General features: G+C 32.4%; 1 protein-coding gene across 1 annotated transcript in view; it reads right to left on the bottom strand.

Moving 5' to 3' along the window:
* Positions 1-3,027: 3,027 nt before the first annotated feature.
* The window catches only part of LOC134529364 (RILP-like protein homolog), a 93,040-nt gene continuing 77,137 nt past the window's right edge, over positions 3,028-18,930 (bottom strand). The window contains exon 7 of the mRNA XM_063363345.1: positions 3,028-11,901. Within this exon, the coding sequence (XP_063219415.1) occupies positions 11,781-11,901 (121 nt within the window). The 3' untranslated portion in view covers positions 3,028-11,780. The remainder of the gene's footprint in view (positions 11,902-18,930) is intronic.

Here is an 18,930-nt window from a genome sequence, read left to right as displayed (position 1 = left end):
AAAATAACCTAAATTTGAGACACTAAAATATATTTATAAATATTTTGTCTGCTGTGTTACAAATCTCTCATGTATAGCAGGCCATTCCAAAATAGTGTCTTCTCCATTGTTTTGGAAAGTAAACAGCGGAAGAAATGTTTTACATTTTTGGGAAGTGTATTTATGTAAAATTAACCATACGTAAAACTAACTGCGCAAATATAAATATGACATTGGGAAGTGTTTGCAAAATAATGGTAAATCATTTAATGCTTTTTGTATATGTCAAATAAGTAACGTACTGTAAAAAAAATTGTCGATTCTTGTCCTGTCGAATGTAAAGAACACCACTTTTGAGTCAAGTCGAGCTTTAGCTACTCGCTCGACTCGGCTCTAGTTTAGAAGTCTCTGCCCATTCCTAATTTGTACACGCTTTGCATTCCATGCTAAAATATTAAATTATGTTCTTATCAATGAGTGTTTGTTTTTAACTTGGCATCTACTATGAGCGTGTTCTTAACATTGTGTGTCGCTTTATTTAATGGTTTTAAGCATGTATAAGGATTTATTTTGATATACGGAAGTTATTGTTTAAGTACTAAAATAATGGTGTATGATACAGCTTAGCAACCACATAATCAGTAGGCAGGAAATAAATATCTTCAATGTGAATTTCATAGAAATGGCTGAGCCTCCAATTTTGAAACTTGAGCTAATCGAGCCCTGAAAATATAACACCAATATAACACTTCTACCAAATTTTAGTCAAGCCGAATTAAAGCACAAATATTTTGGACCCCTGATTAATGTTATTTTCACATTTATAAGACAATAAACAAATTAAAAAAATGTAAAATATTCTTACCCCTTAAAAATTAATACAAATTACTTTCTAAGCATTATAGTTCCTTAAGGTCTATATTCCTGCCAATTTATCATGATAGTTCTCTTGCATTTTTAGTTTTGTTAAAACTTTTATCAATAATATTTCATATATATTATTTTCAAGCTGTAAACTGTTATGCAAGTTATTATAATTATGAAAACTTGTGTAACATTTTACCATTACTATATACTACTTAGTAATTGGTGACAAAAGATGAGACAAAACATAAAATTTAAGACAGCTGTTACATAAAATTTACACAAATATCCCTTAAATAATAGAAATTGCAAGAAAACAAAATAACCAATATGGCCCCTGAAACCCAGTCTCCAAAAATAGGATTTAATATTTGGCCACGGAGAATTATCCATGAAATTGATTCTTATATTGGAAGAAATGCCAACAAAGTGAAGCAGATATAGAATCGGTGGGTCAAGAAGACACTTGCTTAGCAACGTAGAAGAAGCAAACAGCCCCGTCACATGAGGTCAGATATTTGGTGCATGTGGCAGTTATAGACTGTACAGTTTTATCAAATACCCTCACTTAGGAGTTCAGGCATGTGGCACATCAATCTGCATCCGCACGCATGGTTCATCATTGTCTGCAGCTTTAGAGCATCTATTCAAAGCACCTATTACTGCAGCTGCCACTGATTGCTCACCACAAATACCTGCGACTGCAATGGTAAATAGAACATCAGGCCTGGTGCGATGAATGGCATGCCATAGTCTTCTCCAACAAATCCCGATTCAGTTTGCAGCAATTTGACGGTGTCATACACATCTGGCTGTACCATGATCCACTGTCTTACTGACTAAGCACCTAAATAATTGGTATATGATGCCATCAGATTCAATCTTGTTTTTGCCTAGTCCACTTCAATGATACACTGAACAGTGACAGTTACATTGCGGAGGTGTTAGAAACTGGTGGGGGGTAGAAAACCTGTAACAGGATGATGTGCAACCACAGGTGGCACTCATCATCTGGGGTTTTCTGGATGACCACCACGTCACACAGCTTCCTTGACCTATGCATTCACTGGATCTCTCACCCATTGCACACATATAGTCCATGGTTGGACAGAGACTGGCCTGCCTTAAGACATTCACAGGCATAATAGATGAATTGTGGGCTTACATTCAAGCAGAATGGAAGGAGATACCTCCAATGAACATCTTAAGTCTCTTCCTCTCAAAGCAATGTCATGAAGGAGCAGTAGCTGCCGCTGTAGTGGGGCCATAAAGTACTGATGTCCCCATGCTCTGTCCATCATACAGAATTGCAAATTCTATCATGTTACCTTTGCATGATAAGTATTTTCCCCCATAAATCTGGCTGGGCAAACTCATGGCCTTCTTGGAGTTGCAATTTTAATGGCCGGTGCTGTAATTACACATAAAAAATAATGTTTCTGCATTTGTTCATTACAGTGCCCCACCTACATTGTTCTGATTGCATTGCTTAAATATGGCTTTCCTTCCTAACCATGGTGGTACACATTTACGGACACTGTTTTTTTTTCTGTATTAAACTAAGAAATACATTTAAATTTCAATTAAATAGCTGAAAACAACCCTTTCACTAATATTATTGTGTTAGAGTATATCTCAAAATTCAGCTGTCAACTTTAAAACAATGGAAATTTTTCTAAGTTATTGGCAGAGAAAGCATATCAAATTACACAAATTGATACACGAATTAAGAAGAACTATGCTTTATCTTGTATGCTGTCTACACAGTTATTAATTGTGATTTGTTTATTTTTGAATGCACATAACTTGAAGTTATGGATAGTTATCATAAATAATTTTCTGATTATAAGCACTGACAGGTGAAACATTTTGCATGCAGTATTCTTTTACAGCCATTACTTTAACCATGGGGGGAGGGGGTGGGGGTGCACGGGATTACTGTATAGTTGTAAATATGCTGCACACAGGGATTCTGACTTGGCAATGTGAATCCACTCATGTCAATAAAGTATGAAATTATTTAGTTTACTACACTACAAGGGTATTATAATCTGATTTGTAAAAAAACTGCATAAGTATAAAATGTATAAACGAAGAGAACTGCCTGCTAAAAATAAAATTTTAATAATCATAACCGTAATGAAACATTTTTAAAGGCAGTGTTGCTAAGTTACAAATGTTATATCAGTTATAACAAGTTTAATTAAATTTGTTTAAAGTACAACTTTTTTCATTTAAAGACATTTATCATTTACTGGAACAGCAATAATAATTCAGATCAATAAAAGCCAGTGGAGAAGCCAAGCTTAAGTTAAATGTATAACTATGGATCCTGTGATGAACAGTTTTGGTCACAGTAACTTTGTCAACACTAAAAATAATTAAATGTTAAGCTTTAAAATATGTAAGCTATATAAACTTGGCATAGTTCACATTAAATAAACTATAGTAACAGTTTTTTCTCATAAGTAGCTTGCATTTTTATCAATAACAAATAAGGTCATTTCTAAATATTTCTCTTAATTACAAACACATGGGCACACATGCACACACCAAATTTTTGAAAAAATACCGTATTTACCCGAATATAAGACGACATTTTTTACCATAATTTATGATTCAAAACAAAGGGGTCGCCTTATATTCAGATACATTGATTTTTTTGTAAACATACTTATTTTAGGTCAATGTTTTCAGGTTGTGCAGTAGTTACTGGCTGCACATGTTACGACCGATGTTTTTGGAATGTTCTATAGCACAAGATGGCGCCCATCTTATCGATTATTTTCTTGTACAAAAATATTAATGTAGGTTATACAGTACTTCTTTGCTGTGATTATTTAAGTTAGACAAATGGTATGTTATTTACATTTTAAATGCTGATGAAACGCCTGTATATTTTGATATGCCTTCAAATTATTCAGTGGATGCTGTTGGAACTAAAACAGTTAATGTGAAGACAAGTGGCAATGAGAAAATGTGGATAACAGTGATGCTTACAGTGTTAGCTGATGGTAGAAAATTGTTCCCTTTTGTCATTCTTAACCGTAAAACTATGCCAAAAGAAAAATTGCCTTCTGGGTAATAGTGAGATGTCAAGAAAAAGGTTGGATGACAAGTGAGTTGATGCAAGACTGGTTAAAGGCAGTTTAGGATAGAAGGCCTGGGGCACTTTTAAAGAAGAAAGATGTTAGTGTTAGATGCATTCAAAGGACATTAAACGCCAGAGGTGAAATCATGTATTAAAGGTATGAACACCGACCTTGTTATTATTCCTGGAGGCATGACTTCAAAGCTGCAGGTATTAGATGTGTGTGTCAACAAACCATTTAAAGACAGTCTAAAAGTGCTGTACCCTGAATGGCTCTTGGCAGGCAACCATGCTCTAACACCAACAGGCAAAATCAGAAAACCAAGTATAGCAGTCTTGTGTCAGTGGATTAAGGCTGCATGGGACACAATCTCATCGGAAGTGATCATCAAAAGCTTCAAGAAATGTTGCATTTCTAATGCTTTGGATGGCAGTGACGATAGTGTCATGTGGGAAGAAGATGCAATTGAAGCTGAAGTCGACAGCAGTGAAGATGACAACAATGAAGATGATGCATCAGCATAATGAAACTCTATAACAGTTTACAACAGTTACAGTAGCAGCCATTTAAGTATTTATTTCTGTTTGTACATAAACTGTTAACAGTATTTAAAAAGTGGTGGTTGAAATCCTTTGTAACATTCATATTTTAAATTTTATATCTAATTTGGTCATGTGTTTAATACAATAAAAAAATTTTTTTCCTGAAAACATGAGGCTGTAGTTTGGGGGTCGTCTTATATTCGAGGTCGTCTTATATTCGGGTAAATACGGTACATTTATTATTTTTAACACTTATCTTAACATTTGATTCCATCGTTATGAAAAAGAAACATGTGATTGAAATACTTATTCTAAACTAAAATCAAAACTATTGAATTGTTTATATGAACAGAAAATAAAACCATAAACTTAAGTATAATAAGTGGTTTGAAAAGTTTCCATGTTATTATAAACAGAAAAAATAAGTTGCCAACTTATCTGAATACTTTCAGTACTTAAACTACCAAACAGATGCTGGAGAGAGGTGGCACAGTGAAAATATATTGAACTCCTATTGTAGATGACCCAACCATACTGATTTTGATATTATAGGGTTTCCAAAATGCTGATATGGTTCCTTAGTATAAAACACATGGCCTGACCCCATCCCTAATATCTCAGAATTGTGTTATTCTATGTCACTATCTCTAAAACCCTGCTGTCAACAAGCAGTAAAACTCAATAAACAAAAAATAACAGTCACTGCAGTACGGAAATATAAACATGCATGCACATACAATTATACACTATCAAACAATATATAAGAGTACGTATGTACACATTAAATATGATCATATAACAATATACATATGTATACAATTTATAACATGTTACTGATTTCAAGGAAAAACTAAGCGCACAAACATCACTATGATTTGTATCATTTAAGATACTGTAGAGCTACAACTGTATTTCTCAAAGTATATACATTCAAGTATATTGGACAATGTCACAATCAATAAAATTTGAATGGAACCAAGTTTCAGTAATTGTTTCATTTGGCTTTACTCTGTGTAATAAAATTTTGTGTAATAAGTAACAATGTAATAAAAATGTGATGTTTACTACTAACTAGGCATGTGCGAATATTAGAATTTTCGGATACGAAAACAAACAAAAAAAAAAATTTCTATTCAATTTGACCTCAAATACTAACACTTCAAAATAATGAATATTTGTTAACTTACGAATACCTGACATAACATACAGCTGAGTTTTTCATACACCAACGTTCACTTGTGAGATTAAGTCATTTGTGCACTACAAATACCTTTTAATTTTATTTCTAATGAAACTTCATTATCAAAAACATTAACAATAAGCGATGTTTTTAACATGCAACAAGTATTAAAAGTTTTATCGCTACTGTCTTGCTAAATAGTAACGGAAAATATTGCGTAAAATTTAAAACCTACATATTTTTCATTTTAAACTTGAAAACAAAATATTTTTTAATTTTTTTCTACACATAAACCAGCCGTGGAAAATAATTAAACAAACGTCAAAAATCAAGGACTACAACACCAAAAGATACGGACACTCCATCAAGATGGACATTAAAAGAAGTAATCGTCATAGTTTCAATGGCGTATAAATCAATAGTCACAATCGATCTAACAATGTGATACAGTAGCAGCTTACTTGGTGTACTATACATCTATGACGAAACAGATGTTACGACTCAAAAGTATATAACCAAATGTAAATAATGGTTTAAAATTTAAGATGAAACCAGCAAAAATTTTGTTTATAATAATGCTGAACTAAAATAATATTTACTTGACTACCTTTAACAACGAAAACTTGTGAATAACTATAGTTTAAATATGTAAACATGAGTTCATTAAATCGCTAATTGAAGAGTGGGCCGGAAAAACGTTGTAACTTACAAAATTACAACTTTGTTCTAGGGAATAATAAAATAAAATATTTGTTGCCAAAATAAATATTTGCTGCCAATTTTCAGTACATTTAAACATAATTTCCGTAACATACTTTTTTGTTTTGCAAAATATATGATTTGTAAGTTACAATGTTGTTCCGGTCCACTCTTCAATTTGGGAATATATTATTTAGAAAAAATATTAGAATTTTTCAAAAAAATTATTGCAATGGCTTTCACAGTATTTTGCCTTAAAGAAAATTTTTCTATATCAATATGTAGAGTAGAAAGTTGTGGAAAATAAGACGAATAGGAACTGAAATGAAAGGTTGGTTGGTTGGTTGGTTGGTTGTGGGTGGGTGGGTGGGTGGGTGGGTGGGTGGTTGGGTGGTTGGTTGGTTGGTTGGTTGGTTGGTTGGTTGGTATGTTGGTTGGTTGGTTGGTTGGTTGGTTGGTTGGTTGGTTGGTTGGTTAGGTTAAGTTAGGTCAGCTGCATAATTTAAAAAAAAATTTATTTCACAAATTAAATATTTCAACAAAAATTTTCCATATTATTATTATTATAGCTGACGTAGCTTAACCAACCTTTCACTTTATTATTATTATTTGTCTAATTTTCCAAAGTTGTTACATGAAATGAATTTTTTTTTTAGTAGAATTGTAATTTTCATGGTTAGTATTCAAATTCAATATTTGATTTATTTGATTCGAAATTTAAAAAAAAACTGATATTCGCACAGGCCTACTAATAACAGAAGGCAGTACTACCAAAACCAGACTGTCATCACAGTTTAAAGTAAAAAAAAGTTGCCTCTCCTTTACATTTGAGCAAATTCACATACATATTAAGCATTAAGGTATGAAATATTTACATAATTACATTAAATACTGCTAAAATACAAACATTATACAACAATAATATCTGTATTTATACATAAAAATAGAAAGCATGATAACAATTCAAAAGAAATATTTAGCAATAAATAAATAATAAAAAAAATCAACCATATACCTACATCTAGGAGGCATAAGACACTTTGTCCCCTTTTGGGCAAAATGCACTATTAACCCTAAACTTGACCACTGCTTGGAGTTCTTTTTTATATTGGCATAAAAAATTAAGATCTAGGATATGTCAAAATTTCACATATTTTGGGTAGAAAATAGTTGAATAAATAAAATGAGGTACTATTTAAAATTCTTTAAACTGCTCTTATGATATAATTGTTTTAGTGACACAGGTCTAAGATATATATGTAAAAGCAAAGAAATATATATCTGACTACAAGTATACCATATCAATGAGTCCAGATGACACGCATTAATATTGTGAGGCAATTCTTCCAAGACATGAAGTTGAAAGTGTTTTAGAGAAGCTATGGGTACTTGAAAATCAAATCTGTAATTGCATGTTTGAAAATGTCAAACTACTTCAGATTAAGTTACAAATGTTTGATAGAAAAAAAATTCCTAATTTACAATATTTTTCTGACAGGTTAGCAGCTAAATTAGCTGAATTAGCTGAAAAAACAAGGGGTATGCCTTCAAATAATTAAGTGGGGGTTAATTACAGAAAATGGAGCTTAAAAATGTCTGCTAGCCAAATATAAAAATTTCTTGAGATTAAGCATCAAATTTCAACACACACATGCAAATGTATTGCAAATAGCTCACTTGTGCAAGTTCCAACAAGGTGACAATTTTAGATGAATTTATCATGTAGCTTAACACTTTGAAAAGATGTTGCGGTACAATTTTGCTGCCCGCAACACTCTTCTGTATTTCCCGACTTTGTATCATGTTAGCTCCTTAGTGCTTACCACCTGCCATACATCGAAGCATTTCCAGTTGCCTTAACTACCAAAGGAAGAGGTTCTGAGCCAGTCATGTGACCAAAAAATAGTTCCGGTGTAACACTGTTCACGACCCCTCCACCTAACTCTGGACAAGGAGTGATACTTTTGCTCGATGGGTGATCAATCTGGTTCGTTCTGGGCACCAAGATGCTGGGTATATACGTCCCTCCATGGATCCATAGCAATTAGAGCCGGAGAACCAGCGGAGAAGCCGAAGATGAGAAGCGGAGAAGTACGACACACCGCCGCTTTGACAGCCGTCATCCTACGTGCTGCCATGCTGCCAGAGTCCACGAAGATGCCCAATGTTGGACTTAGCTACAGATTGGGATAAGAGAGACTCTACCTATTAATGAGTTCGGACTTAGCACCAGTGGCCATGTGGCAGGAAGTGACTGCCATCGGAGAGTGAATGCTGCAGTGTACGAATGTAACACGTTCGAGAACTGATTTATTCAACTCGCCCTGATGTTTGCACTCGCTGAGCAAGTAAGTTCCAAAACTCGCTCATCATATTTTAGTAGTTAGTTGGTTAGAATAGAACCCGGTACATTAAAAGACTCGCAGAGGATGTAACACTTTTTACTCGTTGAGCAAGTAACCCAAGAGTGTTGGTGCAGAAAGGGGCTAAGTACATTAATAGCGGTGTTGAGCTGGCAACAAGGCAGGCTGGTCAAGGGCAGGTAAGCTACAGACAGTAGTACGAAACTTTGACAATAACTAACGATCAACGAGTTTTGTGCTGAATTGTGCAGTGAACTTGTTGTGTCCCTTGGACCATGTTGAAATGGTGTTGATAGTGTTACTACATTTGCAAAGTAAGGAAGTTGTAAATGAGTGTGCAGTGGTGGAGAATACATGCGCTCACTGGGGAGTCAAGAAAGGAGGATTGTGGCCAGTCCTATGTCCAAGTGGTCGAGACTTCCAGAAAGGCTTTTAGAGGAGTTTCTGATAGCTGTTCCTGCCAACAAAGTCCGAGTCGAGCGCTGTAAGGAAAAGAGAGCGCTAATCGGCGTGCAAGTGGACACAGGAAAATGACTCATCACAGACCTGGGAATGGACGTCTCTTACAGGACTTTGAGATGAGTGACCACCTTCGAAAATCAGAGGGGGATTAATGATTGTAGCGTTTTGTAAACTCATTTGTGTATTTTTTTTAAATTTGTTTGAAGAGGTACTTGGACCACATTGTGTAATATTATTTTCAGTTGCAGCTTGGTAATAAGTTTCCATTGTATCTAAAATTTTTCTCTGTTATATTTATTTTGGAGAAAATTATAAACTGAGTAATTGTTTTTAACCAATTTTTGATGTGGGAAGTTGTTTCCATTGCTGTGGCTCCCACGAACAAGTCATTTTAGTGTTTTGAAGATTAATGCTCATCAAGCAGTGTAATTTTCATTTTGGACAGCCATGTTATAAGATTTGTCTGTGGCTCAAGCTAAATATTTACTAGATATTTTTGAAGATGTCTTTCAAATTTTTATAAAGTTTTAATCACTTGTTATGCTAATTATTGTTTTTATTTTCTGCTTGTCAACAGTATTTATTCGAGAGCTAGTACTGGCCATAACAGGAAGATTTTATATAAGGACATAAGAACATGTATTGTTTCAAACATCTATTGTGAATTGTGTGTGTTTGATTTACTTGTGAATAAATATGACTCAATCAGCACAGTCCCTTGTTAAGCCTCTCGGGGGGCAATAAAAAAAATGGAATACATTAACGATTTGGTATACTTAGGCTAAAAGATGGTGTCTAAATGAATTTCATACCAAATGAAGGATTATATTTTTAACCTAAGCCTACACAGTTTTTTATAATACTTTATTAAAAATTGTTTAAAAATGTTGCTTAATCTGAATTAATTCATAGTAATTTTTAAAAACAATTACTTTTAGGTGCAGTAGAAAATTGTTAGTACATACATTTAATTTAAATTCTAATTATAAATCACCTCACAATATAAAGGCACTCCATTGTGACTTATTATGTAATATAAAAAAATAACACTTCACTTGAGTGCCAGTCTTAACAATTCTAAACATGCTCTGGGTAAGATATATGGTAGTTAATCTACCTGTCAAAGAGGGTTAAATGTCATATTTTGGTAGTCTTCAATGAGAAGTTAATTTAACATGATCGTTACACAGAGGTTGAAGCTGCAGGTCATGAAATATTGATTTTGTTTGCAATGAGGTAACTGTGAAAATAGGACAGGAGTGGTCAACCTTTAAATAACGTTGACCGTTTACAAAAATTTAAAAATTTAGAGTGGCAATTTGTATCTTGTGAAGTTTTTACATAGTGTCTAATAAAATCCACAAAAGGAATTAAACAGACTTTTCCCTGACTTCTACACATAGTTTATAATTTTTCACTGACTAAAACACATAATACTTCTATACAAAACCATGAATATCAAATTTTTCGCTACTTCCTAACATTGCCATATCACTTACAGATTCTTATATGTCATGACAAAACTGTTTTTCACAGTAGCAATAAGCCTAAAAACTATTAACAATTTATAGTTCCTTACATCACACAGTAAGGCATCATCACAGATGGAATTGAGCCTCACATGCGTAAAAATACTTGGCACACCAGCATTACAATAAACAAAGACTAAATCCAACTACAATATGTTGTACAGTTAATGGGTTAGTGATATCAGTTTACTTAAACTCCTTGACATAAAATATATTTCCTTGACTATTCTCAGATTTTTTCAAAATTTTAAATTCCATTACCATTCCAGGTTTGACATGTTTTCCCTGATACTGGACATCCTGTTTAAGTATCAACAATATTGACGTTAAATTTTGATTTGTGATAAACACACCTACAAGCAACTTAGCATTATATCACTTAACTTACAATTCAAATATACAGCAAATGAAAAGTATAATTTACAAATTAAAATGTTGATTTCAATTTATTTACTAGGCGAGTGATTTCCTGCCAGTGTGGCAAGCCAATGTTCAGGCCTCGGGGGGCCATAGGTTGGCAATGGTTATACAAAGAAGCTCAAGGAAATGGGCTACAAGATTGTAGTGAACTCTGAACCATAGTTATTACCAAATCACCAACCTTCACCACATAAGCCTGATGCCTCAACAATAACGGCTACTGAAGATCTCGTTAGAATCGAGATGGATGTCGTGAATTATATTCATGAAGGTTACGATAAATGACCATAGTGACACAGAATTTTTTTTAATGCAGTGACAAGCGGAGAGTGAAAAATGTTAAAGACAGATCTCAAATCTATTGCTATAAAAACTGTGGGTAGACAAAAATTCCACCCACAGTCTTTAAAACGCTACTTCTTTTTCACAATGTGAAATAATTGTTTAAGCAATCAATCAGAATCCACACAAAAAGGTTGCTAAGAGGATGGTAACACCGGCTCTAAATATCATATAGAACTGTAGGTTGTATACAATAAATGAATATAACTCACTATCTATTATAAAAACCAAGCCAGAGTTCAACATTGCCCATTATATTAATGGCAGCAATGAGTCTTCCATCAACACCACTTGACAAATGATTAGTGTTAAACAGATGTGTCACAAGAAGTGCTGCTAGACAGTGCCATCTTGGAGAGGGAAGAAAGACTGCGTTTTGGACTGGTGCCAAGAAATGTGACGTTACTTTCGCTGAACAGCTTCCGAAAACTAAAACAGAAAAAAAATTTTACAGTTAAGTCTGGTAACTAAAAATAAGTTTTACACACATAGTAAATGCTAAACATTTTTCACCAACATAATTAAACATATTAACTAACCCTATATTGAAAACTTTTTTTTGGAGGAAAAATTTTACCGAATGAATTTACACATTTCTTATTTATTGTGTAACATGTGATAATATGGTTTTGTTTTCACATTTCAAAACTCTCAGTGTGAATGTTAAATGCTTTGTCCAGAATAATTTTTGATTCCATGCAATTTTGGTTTGATTGTTTAATATTATTAATGACCGATGTAAAATTTTTGTACCATTTTGCATGCTTACGCAGCATACGAAACTTTCCACTGAATTCCAACAGCAAGTTTTTCAGTTTTTTTTTTAAATACACTAAGTTGGTTTTCTGATTTAAAATGTGGTGGAAGTTTATTATAAATACAGATAGCAGAGCATCTCGGACTATTGGCAAAACATTTTGTACGGTGTTGTAATATATGAAAATTATTAAATTGAAATTCTGCAGTTCATTAACAGATGTACAAAAGTCATTCTAGCCCTAATTTATATATATATATATAAATTAGGGCTAGAATGACTTTTGTATATATATATATAAATTAGGGCTAGAATGACTTTTGTACATCTGTTAATGAACTGCAGAATTTCAATTTAATAATTTTCATATATTACAACATCGTACAAAATGTTTTGCCAATAGTCCGAGATGCTCTGCTATCTGTATTTATAATAAACTTCCACCACATTTTAAATCAGAAAACCAACTTAGTGTATTTAAAAAAAAAAACTGAAAAACTTGCTGTTGGAATTCAGTGGAAAGTTTCGTATGCTGCGTAAGCATATTGTATATATATATATATATATATATATATATATATATATATATATATATATATATATATATATATAGAGAGAGAGAGAGAGAGAGAGAGCTATAATCAGTAATACTGCTAGGAAATGAAAATACTTGTCCAGCACAGTTTGCATTTATATATATATTTTGTGAACTTGCAAGAGTTGAAGATTATATAGTACAAACTAGTCATTATGTATTTATGTGAATCATAAATATGACCTGCTCTTAAGGCTTGGAAGGCTTGGTTTCACAATCTATGTTGATATTTTAATTTTTTTCATTCTTACTATTATTTAATTATTTAAGGGTGTAAATTTTAACAATATATCTCCCTTGCAACTGTTGATTTGTCACAAAAATTTTCAACTGATATTCACTAAGTGTAATCTAATGGATGTAAAAAGTCGTACTAGTGTTGGCAATTATTATCACTTATTTTACTCTATGTAAATAAATTTTGAAAACATTTATGACAAAACAATTGCACGAGAGGTACCGTGTTAAAAATTACAGAATAGCCCTTAAATAATAGTAATGACCAAAAAAAAAAAAATACAAGGCATATGCGACCAAGCCTTAATAGATGTTGAATTTTTAATCAGCCAAACTAACAACCAGGATTTACATTTCTATCCTTTGCATTTTATTTCAAAGTTGATGACTTTCTTTTAATAGTGTCTCAAGTGCGTACACTATATTTATATTGTAAAAGTTGTGTGTTTTGTTGGTATCACTTTAATTCAGAATTAAAATTAAAAACCCAATTATTGCTCTTACTAAAGTATTCATTATTTTGAATCACATTAGATAATTTACATCTGATGCAAAGCTAATTTAATTCCAGCACACATCAAACTTTACAGCCTTTAATAAACATCACCAACCCATGAATGGGTGCTGTGGCTAACACAAATACATGCACACAAACAAAAATATACAAATATACACAAACAAATACACATAAACACTAACCCAAAATCTAAACATGCACAAACATGAAACATACCCATACAAACAAATAGATTGTTTTACTTAAAGTTCAAGTCTCATCGCCAGCGAGGTAATAACAGACTACATAAAACACAATCTCACAGAAATATTGTGGAAGAAATAGGCCATAGCCCATTTTAAGAAACCATCCCAGAATTCACTTGGAGCAATTTTGGGAAACCATGTAACACTCATATCAGGATGGCAGACCAGGATTCAAACATAGATACTCTGGAATACGAGTCCAAAAGTCTTATCACTGTGCCATCTTGCTCTATCTGACACACAAAATAATAACCAACCCAACAATATAAACTAAGCCCACCATCAAAAGTTGGCATTGAACCAGGAGTTAAAATACTATGTCTAATGACTGGTAAAAAAAATAATTAATTTGGTAACTAAAAGTTGATACCTATGTTAAATTCACGTAGTTGTTAATCACAAAATGTAGGAAGACAGGGAATTGTATTTCTTGCACGAAACCGTCCGCATGAAAACTGCACTAGCCAAATAAAATCAAGCACCTGGTAGAAGAAAAAAAAAGGAAAATTCAAAGGGTAATAGTGAAATATAATTTAGTAATGAAACTTTAGAACACACCAACTCAACTAAACAAAGCAATTTGTAGGGATGCATAAGTAGTATATTTTAATGTTGAGCCAAGTGATGCAAAAAACAGAGAATTTTCAAATTAAGTAGTTAGGTAAATCAATTTTTGCATTGTTCTTTTGAGCTTAACTAACAGGCATTGGATGACTCAAATGTGGTACAAATCTACATTGTGTGGTGCAATCAACAAAACTTATTGACACCCACAGCTATACCCTAACTTAATTGGCACCACTATGTTTACTCTTCTGTGAACTATTATTTCTGCAATTATACTATCTGTATAGTGTACAGAAAATGCACAGAACTTAAGAATGGGCAATAAATAAAATAAACTGTGAACATGAAATTTAATAACCTGTATGATGTGACTGTGTAAGGGGGAGGTAAACATACAATAACAACAAATTTTAAATTGTAAAAAAATTGCAAAATTTATCATCTGATATTTTAAAAATATTTTTAAATTGACCATATACCAACCTGCAACATATTCATGGAACTAAACTTGGCGGGCAGATAAAAAATATGCAAAAATAGTTAATATGTCCAAATATGTTGGGCATAGATTACACTAAAAGTTTATATATTTCACTTTCTTAAATTTAAAAGTTTATGATTAATTTAATATCTCAGAGTTTTTATTTCAAAGTTGATGACTAGTTCAATTTGGTAGTTCACTAGACAGTACTAATGGGTCTACTAGCCTTTGGATGTCTGTGCTTGTCTGAATGTTTATAAGCTTTTAATAAATATTGGCCTCGGGGGCACAAAACAATGTTTACAAACAGTAGCTTGTTCTTAAGGCCACCCAATAAACATGAAATTACACTCGAGTGATACGTGTAAATAGGACAAAATCTGGTCGGCATCACTAAAATTGCAACCAACGCAATTTTCAATATGGCCTTCCTGATGCTGTCTCTGGACCATACACAAATGTACTCACAGCAGGCTATTGCAGGTGAGCTGGGCGATAATTTATATCACACCGTAGTGTCCACTAATTTAAACTGTAAAATTAGCTTCCGTCAGAAACTTGATGGGAAGCTACACTAGGACAAGTGGTCCAAAACAATCCTTTTCCAATGATTCCTGGCACCAGGCGCTTCATTAGAGGTGCCGGCAAGCCTCAGCCAATCACAAGACAGTTTACAAGAAATCAAACGAAAACGGGATTTGACAAGTAGAAATGTCAATAAAATAGTAATTAAAAAAAATTTTTTAGCTGCAATGTCTTTTAAGTGTCTTGAAATTATGTATAAAACCCAAAACACAGTTTGTAAAAAAACCTTCTGCAACTGTCAACAAAGCACTTTATGACATTCGTCGCTTGGCAACAGCAATTGAAATGTAAAAAACCAAATATACAGTTTCAGTGCTCTGTAATACTGTTATATTACAACATACTGCATTTTTCACCATAGTTTTTTTAATACTGTTAAGGTTCAAGTACTTAGGTTTACAAAAATAAATTTTACAACTTTAATTAAAGCTGTAGTTTTCCTTATAAATAAGGCAACTAGAATTTCTCTGCAAAATATTTGTAATATTTGTATGAATAAGATTAAAATTAACTCTTCTAAGTGTACTGATACTTTGTCCAAGTTCATCAATCACTTGCTGATAGTTTTCACTTCACATGCTACATTAATTTTGTTGAGGCATAACCAGGATACTTGAAGCCCATTAATATAAATATATATATATATATATATATCTATATATCTATATATATATATCTATATATATATATATATATGTATATGTATATATATATATGTATATATATATATATATATATATATATATATATATATATATATATATAGACACACACATAATTTTGACTATCAAGCTCATTAAGCAGTAAAACATTTTGGTCTGACGTATAGATTAACTTAAAAACAATACATAAATTGACCAAACTTACATATAAAATGAACACAAAAACCACAGAGTAAATTGAAAAAAATTTAAAAAATAAAAAACCAACACATCTCTACAAACTTTAATATTTAATTATCTGCATTGCTAACTATAATAAAATAATGGGAGAAGATGGCACCACAAGGTGAAGTATTTAAATTGTAACTAATGTCCACTTAATAATTTTAGAAACCCCAAATCACATTTTCTATTCAAATGCATTGTATTAGCTTCAGAATTACAAAGAAAATAATCCCAGATCATTCCAGAGGTTTACTAAGGGCCCCACCTACCTGGGCACACATATGGTGTGCAGAGCTTCAGAAAAAGTCAAGCGATTTGAAAACTTCTTAAGATATTGATATAGTGTCTTTTTGCTGAAAGCATTAAGAATACGCTGATGGCGGATGAGTAGTTCTGTTTCTGAATTTTGTTTTTAAACTGGATTTTTAAAAGAGGGAAAATGCCTATAACACATGATTTTAGAATAATAATTTTTAGGCATGAAACACTGGTACATGTTCTTGAAAACTCTCAAGGGATTTGCATAGCACATCTTTATCTTCATTTCTATGCTTTCAAATTAAATACTCTTTGCATATCATTTTCATGATACATATCCATGAAATTTTGTAACTACAAACTATGGAGGCAATGCAGGTTATGTGTGTTAATATTGTGTGAATAAGTTCAACTGGATTTAACAAAAACTAGATTTTACCAAAATTGTACCATATATACATCAAACTGGCTATAATCATGAGATTTATAGTAGCCTACAAAACACTTATAAGACACATGTTTCTGAAAAGTCAATAAGTTTATCCTCTTTCGTATTAAATAACACTGCACAATTCCGTAACTGGACGTATAAATCAGTGATGCTTACGGAAAATTTGTTATGCTTGGCAGCACCGACTAAAGTGGCAGAAAGGAAAAATATATCATTAATGTGAATTTAAGATGATATGATAATCTAACAAACTAGAATTTTTTTTTTCCTTCTCTAAGCTTGGCAAAAATCTTTGTCCAGCATCCAGGTACACATACACCTGCCACTCAAAGTAATGCTCTAATTCATTCTGGGAAAACAAAGCGCTAATGAAATTTTTTTTCATAAGAGTACATTTAATCAAAATAATTTGTTTTCCAATTAGGTAAGTGTGCCTGCTGACTACCATTTTAATCAAGACATGGCTACTGTGCACCCGTTACAATTAATTTATAGTAGAAATATAAGTCTGAATACATTTGAGGCACATTTAAATAAATGCTGCGTAACATTTTGAGATTGAACACTCTAAAAATAAATTTAAAACATTGATTACATAATAGGGCTCTGGCCTAGCATTCTTAAGTAGGTGCTAACATCACTTCTGAGTTACAATATATTAATGTTATTAATATAGGAGAGATATTTCATTATAAAAAGAATTAAAAAAGCATAAACTTGATGTTTTCTATTAAAAAGATTATTTAATAAATGTTAACGTAATTTCCAACACTGTTTTTTATTAAATGTGTGTCTGCCAAGATCTGACACTACAGCATTCTAGTAGGTGCGAGGTATACTAGCCCTGAAAGCTTCTAGCTTTATTCTCCAGAGCTGCTGCTCACATGCAGGATAGCGTAAAATAAACTTTGGCTGAACACACAGGTGTCGTACGATAAATATGCAATGAAGGAAGCTAATAGCTATTTAGGAATGAGTAAAATATTGTTTGTTGTTTCGTTATATTAATTTGTTGCATTATATTTAATGCTACACAAATTCCATTGCCATTGTGCCAGCACAGAGATAAAAATTAACATAATAGAAAACAGCTACTTAGAATCTACGACCAGACTACTTCTAATCATGCCGTAACTTATTGGAGTCATTACTTCAAAACCATGCTAATCGAACAGTGTTACTTCTAGAGGCAGGTGTATATATTTGTTGTTTGATAAAGTGCTAAAAATAGCATGTTTTTTCAATTATGCATGTGAATGTTTTTGCACAACTGCTGGATTATTTTGAGTTTTAAGTTCCGAAAATGGTGCATAAAAAATTGTGTACATGAATTCCAGAGACTAACTTTAAAAATTGTACAACCTTAACGAAATATTTATAGCAAAATTTTGCAATGTTAAAATTGAATGAGTTCCTAGGCATTAGCCTAAACACTGCTATATCTTTCTAAAAACTTTGGCACATCTGTTTGATACATTCTCTTACTGATGAAGCCAATTATTCATATATAATCCTCAACAAATTAAAATCATGGCTAAATATAAAAAAAATTGTTTAGTGTATATTGTAAAATGTTAAAAATCTGGTAATTTTTTGCCTAAACACCAGCCCCTCGATGTTTTGAAGTGATACCACCAATTAATTAGGGCATGATTTGAAGTAGCGCGGTCATATATACGAAGCAGCGCTCTTTCTCGTTCACATAATTTATTTTATTTTCATATGTCTACAATGTTACAAACAAAATGCAACAAATTAAAAATAAGACGGTCCTTGTTTAACATAAACATTATGACGAATCAAAAAAAGATATAACCTTTTTATGTAATAGTTATTCGCTTCCATCGCATATTTTTAAAGCCTAATTAAAATTGCACA

This window comes from Bacillus rossius, chromosome 2 (assembly GCF_032445375.1).
Source record: "Bacillus rossius redtenbacheri isolate Brsri chromosome 2, Brsri_v3, whole genome shotgun sequence".
Classification (NCBI taxonomy): Eukaryota; Metazoa; Arthropoda; class Insecta; order Phasmatodea; family Bacillidae; genus Bacillus; species Bacillus rossius.
Note: the sequence above shows the minus strand (reverse complement) of the source record. Positions and strands in the feature narration are given on the sequence as shown.